General features: G+C 29.8%; 1 protein-coding gene across 1 annotated transcript in view; it reads right to left on the reverse strand.

Annotated features, from left to right (window-relative positions):
* Nucleotides 1–15: 15 nt before the first annotated feature.
* LOC117181090 (ubiquitin carboxyl-terminal hydrolase 3-like) overlaps nucleotides 16–6,046 on the reverse strand; it is a 41,766-nt gene continuing 35,735 nt past the window's right edge. The window contains exon 7 of the mRNA XM_033373658.1: nucleotides 16–782. Within this exon, the coding sequence (XP_033229549.1) occupies nucleotides 620–782 (163 nt within the window). The 3' untranslated portion in view covers nucleotides 16–619. The remainder of the gene's footprint in view (nucleotides 783–6,046) is intronic.

The raw sequence follows: 6,046 nt of genomic DNA on the forward strand, positions 1-6,046 counted from the left end.
TGAAAACATTTCTCCAAGACTAAGGTAGAATTTTTCTGCATAATTCATTAAATCCCTAACTAACTATATTTACATAATTCCAAACTAGGTCAGAAAAGCAGTTTTCGAGAAGAAACCAGGCAAAGTTTCAGAGAAATGTTGTCATCCGGTTGAAGTTTCAGGGTAGGTGATGTCAGCAGATTGCAAAAGAAACTTCTAATTGCTGGCGTGAAATCGTTCGAGGAACAACAGGACGGAACGGGGCGACAAACCCGCGAGTGAGATGAGACAGGTGAACAATAAACCGATCTTCGAGAACCGATGCTCAATAAAGACCACAGGAGGGTTATTCTTTTTCTTTTTTCTTTTTTGAAACGCAAGCGGAAAGGCTACGATTATGAGAACTGTTGAACGATTCTAGTGGTGATTTCAATTGTTTTACATCCGTAGACCTAACAAACTTGACTTCCTCCTCCTCTGGATGCGTGTATGGAGCACGTCGGTCGCCCGAGTAAAGTCCGACAATGATTCAAGTTCGCGAAAACGTGGGGCCACATATTGTTTCCATGATCATCGTCGCTTTGCTCGAAGACGAGTCGCGATGGGTGAGGGCAGAACGGGTCGTCTCTGGGAAGCGTCGTCACAATGGAGGCGGAATGGAGAACTCCTTTCGCACGTAGAATAGAATGTAAGGCTTGCATTTTGCGACGGCGTCGGCACTCGCTGGTCGCACGGAACTGTCATTGAAGTGGAACCACTGACCGTCATGTACGGCAAAAGCCGTATAGTGTCCCGTTCCAGCTCTACAACAAATATTCATCAATTGTTTTCGTTATTGGGGAGATCGCAGTCTCTAACTTTTCAGGGTGGCCGTTTTAATCCTGCAAAATTTCAAATTTTTAACCTTCTCAGCCTAGACTTCAATATTTTTGGTTTTAATTAACGCATCGGCATTTTTCTTTTTTTTTAATTATTGCTAAAAGTCAACCAAAAATGAATACTCTCAACTTAGCAAGATGAATTCGACATATTAGTATAGATATTTTCACAAAACTGAAAAAACAATATAGCGAGCCGAAAATATCGTCCGGGTATATTATACCCAGTGTACGCTGAGAGGATGAACTTTTATAAATTAATGAGTTCAAAGATTCAGATACAAAACTGTAAAGATTTAGTCCACCTTATTATTTCCAATGCTCTAAATTAAAGAATCAATGAACTTGAAATTTGGTGAATTATATTATTTTAAACGATTTTAAGCTAGAAACTTTAATAATTGAAAAATTAAATTTTTTAACAGAACGCTTCTTAAACCATAATTTATATTGTTTTAATTTTAAATAGTTTAAACATCTTTGTAAAGCTTCCAAATTTTATTTCAAACTCTTGAGAAATCCAGAAGTTGTTTTAATCTTTTTAACCCTCAATTGTCAGACGTCACATACGCCAGCGAAGAGAACTGGATAATTTCTCGAGTTTTAAATAAACTTACCTGAAACTTATTGTGGATATTGCTGAAAGCCTTGTGAACAATATGCCATTGCTCACAGAAAAAAATTCAGATCTTAATATAGTGAAAAAAAGCATCGGGTCCAATGGACCCCGAGTGACAATGGAGGTTTAATCTTAATTTTTTTGAATATCTTAAAAAAATTATTTCATTCTTTTGAAGCCTTTCATAATTCCTAAAAAGCTTCTAAATTTTTGGTTCATAATCTACAGAAATCTATATTTAGTTTTTGACTAGGCCATGGGCCATTTGCACCAAAATTTCGTTACAAATAGCCAAATTTTCTTAGTACGCACTTCGTTAAAATTATTCAAAATCATTTCAATTTTTAAATTAAATTTGAATTTTTTTTAAACTTCTGAATACCTCTTAAAATTACTCGAATTTTTTGTACACGTGATAGGTGTTACATTTTTAGTTAAACACTAAAATTCAACAATTTCACTTACAAATTAAACATTTTTAAAAAGGATCAATCAAAATTGTAACGTTCAAAGTTGAAAAGCTCTTTCAAATTTTAAAATAATTTATTTATATTTACAGTTGATAAAATAAAAATGTTTCTTATCAAAAAATTTAAACTTCAACGCTTTTAATTTTTAATTATTGAATTATTCAAGAATTTTTTTAACAGTTCTTTTAATTGAAAATGAAAACTTATAATGGAAAATTTTTTAAAAAGATTTTCGAATGACGCATTTTAAACTGAATGATGTCATAATTGAAAAAAATAAATTCACTGTCATTCCCGGGTCTCGAAAAATTTTCGGTTTTCCAGGATTCTCAGTATAGCAGCCACCCTGGATGTTGTTCGCAATAAAGTTGTATAATTCATATTTATTATGTATATTGAGATCGGTAAAACAGACTGCATGAAGATTCCAATTTTGCTAAATATTTAAAACCAAAGTAAGAGTCTAAAACTCATCGACTTATATGTTATTTATATCCAAATTGTGAAGTACGAGTAGAATTTTTTTCACAATTCACTGTGAATGTCAAAACTTTCAAGTGATAATACATAATAATAAAGTACAATTTAAAGTAAACTGATATAATCTGAAAAATCTAATATCCATAAACTATAAATGAGAAAATGAATCCGTAATCCGAAAAACTAAAATAAAAAAATATGAATAAAAAATATAATAAAGCTCTGTAACTGTAGATAAAGTAGAAATCACTTTTCTAAATTGACCTAAATTATTAAAATAATGAAAAATTGAATATGACTACTACCCGAAGTACATTCCCGGTTTCCTGGTGAAGTTTCCAACCTGTTTAATATAAAAATTTCGAAAATATTCCAAATAAAATAATAAAAACCTTTGTTTCAAATGTGTTTTTTAACATTTCGGACACCGCAATATATTTGAATTTGTAAAGAGGCGGCGAAGCCCTAGCGGACAATGCCCTCCTCAGAAATCGCCCAGGGAGGGGCAAAGTATTGATTTTCCCCTCTCTGAAATCGAATCATTAAAGAATCAGATTGTCTGAATTTTTCTTAAATCTACCTGAAATATTTCTGAAACACTTGAAGCCATTGAAGTCCGCGAAATCTTTTTAATCTATCCAAAAGCTTTGCAAAATATTAAAAATATTTTATCAGTATTTGATAATAATTTTTAAATGGTTGAAATCTTTGGAAAATCATTGAGATATTTGCGAAATATTAAAAATATTTTATCAATATTTGATCATATTTTTTTAATGATTGAAATATCTTGAAAATCGTTGAAATCTTTGCAAAGTCATTGAAATCGTTATACAAATTTTTAACTATTTTTGAACTATTTGGTATATTTTTTAAATTATTGAATTCTTTGCAAACTCATTAAAGTCTTTATGAAAACTTTAAAAAATATCCAACATCTTTGCGCAACATTTAAAATCTTTGTGAAATCTTTAGAAAATCATTGAAATATTTGAAAATATTTGTGAAATTGTTTCAATCCTTGTAAAGTATATATCATTGAAATCTTTTCGAAATCTTCGAAATATTTTTGAAAAATTTGTGAAATTATTGAAAAATCGTTGAAATCTTTGTGAAATCATTGGGAAATATTTATTAATATTTATAAAAATGATAGAAATTTTTGTGAAATCTTGTGAAAATCATTGAAGTCTTGGAGAAATCTTTTAAAATCTTTTCGAAATCTATGCGATATTTGTTTAACCTGTCCTGAAATCATTCTAATCGTTTTGAAATATTTCTGAAATCCTGAAGAAATATTTTAAACATTCGAAATGATTTTGAAATATTTGAAATTTTTGTAAAATCTTTGAAAAATCATTGATGTCTTTGTAAAATCTTTTGAATATATCCAAAATATTTGAAATCTTTGCGAATTATCTGAAATATTTCTGAAATATTTAATAATGTTTGTGAAATTATTAAAATCTTTGCGAAAGCTTTATGCAATCTTTGAAATCTATCAGAAATTTTTATGAAGTAATTGAATTCTTTCTGATGTCTTTGTAAAATCTTTTTAATCCATAAAAAAAAATATATTTGCCATTTCACGTCAAATCGATCATGGCTGTGGACAAAATTGCAATCAACTTACAGAAGCCACTTTGGGCTTAAAATGTTCGTTAAAGAAAGTAATTTCAAAATAACGTAGCCTTTTGTGAAAACCAATATGGCGGATCCAATAAGGCGGCTGAAAGTTATCAAAATTATGGGTCAGTTGTTAATAACTGAGAAAAAATCACATACCACAAGCAAAAACAATCAATATTTTCAGCTAAAAAGAAAGCTAACAAGTTGTTCTTTCAAACACAGTTCAATTTTTTTCTAATTCAAAATGGCGGCCCCAATATGGCGTCTCAAAGTTGCGGAAGTGCATAAAAAGAAGTTATTAAACGGCTAAAAAGTCGTTATTGCATTTGTTTTTAATATTAAAACAAAGATTGTTATTTTTTCTTTCAAACCCAGTTCAATTTTTTTAATTCAAAATGGCGGCCCAAATATGACGTGTTAAAGACACAAAATTGTTGAAAAACGCATAAAAAGAAGTTATTAAACGACTGAAAAGTCGTTATTGCTTTCGTTTTTTATATTAAAACAAATATTATTGTTTGTTCTTCCAAACCTAGTTCAATTCATTTTCAAGTTCAAGATGACGGCTCCAATATAGCGTCTCAAAGTTGCAAAAATGCTGAAAAACGCATAAAAAGAAGTTATTAAGCGGCTAAAAAGTCGTTATTGCTTTTTTTTTAGTATCATAATAAAGATTGTTATTCGGGCTTTCAAATCCAGTTCGATTTTTTAAAATTCAAAATAGCGGCCCCAATATGGCGTCTGATAGTAACAAAAAAGGTCTTAAAACATCAATATAAAAGTCTTTCTACAATTTTTTATAAATTTTGCAGTTAACAAAATTCAAAGTTTACTCTCTGCGTTTAAGAGGGTTGAGACTGTCTCAGTTAGAAGCGCATTACTTGTTTTTTTTTTTTTTTTTAATTAAATTTTGTTGTTGTTGGTTCTTTATGCTTATTTAAGTTTGTAGCTTATTATGTTTAAAGGTTTCGTGTCGGAAGAAAACCTTTTAATTACCAGCTCAGTTGAATTAACAAAAAACCCATGGACATCCTAAATTCCAGTGATTGAATGTGGATTAGTAAATCTTTTATTTAAAAATCTTTTAACCTCTTCATACATTTTATGATAATAACAAAAGAATTGTATATTTTTGAAGTGATTTTTTCCCATTTAAACAGAGATTCACTTATCAAAATTGCTTCACTTTGTTTCGCTTGCAAGCTGGCACGGTAAGCATCAGTTTTAAATTTGCCAGTTACAGAATATCATTGAGTTTTACCATGCGCTACAGCATAAATATGCCATTCAGCATTAACACCGAAGTCACTTTTATGATGCATCAAGTTTACTATTCTCTGACACATACATAATCTTTTGAACTTTGGGACCCAATTTTTTTACTTCAGCTTTAATAATTTTCTACATGACAAACTGCAATTTTGTCATGAGTTCTACAGTCAGATATAATATTATAAAACTTTGATGTTTTATTTCATTTTCTTTTTTATAATGTATAAACACAGAATCAATACTGCAATCGTTGTTATTAAAGTGAAAACCTGGTGCGGCATCATTATATTTAAAGTTAAGATCATATACTTTACCTGTTTCATGCCGGGCATTATATATAATGCCTGGACAATGTATATAATAAGTATTCAATTCCATACTTTGTTAAAACCTCGAGAAATCATTAAAGTCCGAGAAATATATAAATCTACCTGAAAACTTTGCGAAAGATTTCAAATATTGTATAAATATTTGATAATATTTTTTAAATGATTGACATTTTTGAAAAACCATTGAAATCTTTTAAATCTACCCGAAATCTTTGGGAAATAATAGTATAATAGTAAATAAATAAAAAATAAATAGTAAATAAATAATAGTATTTTCCCTAAGATTCATCATACCAGGTGTATACATATGAAACCGGTATTGCCATTTAGCGGCCAGTAGGCACACTTGTAGGCACTGTTGGAACTTACCATTTGTGCTAATTGGCGTAT

Source organism: Belonocnema kinseyi, chromosome 10 (genome assembly GCF_010883055.1).
Source record: "Belonocnema kinseyi isolate 2016_QV_RU_SX_M_011 chromosome 10, B_treatae_v1, whole genome shotgun sequence".
Taxonomy (NCBI): domain Eukaryota; kingdom Metazoa; phylum Arthropoda; class Insecta; order Hymenoptera; family Cynipidae; genus Belonocnema; species Belonocnema kinseyi.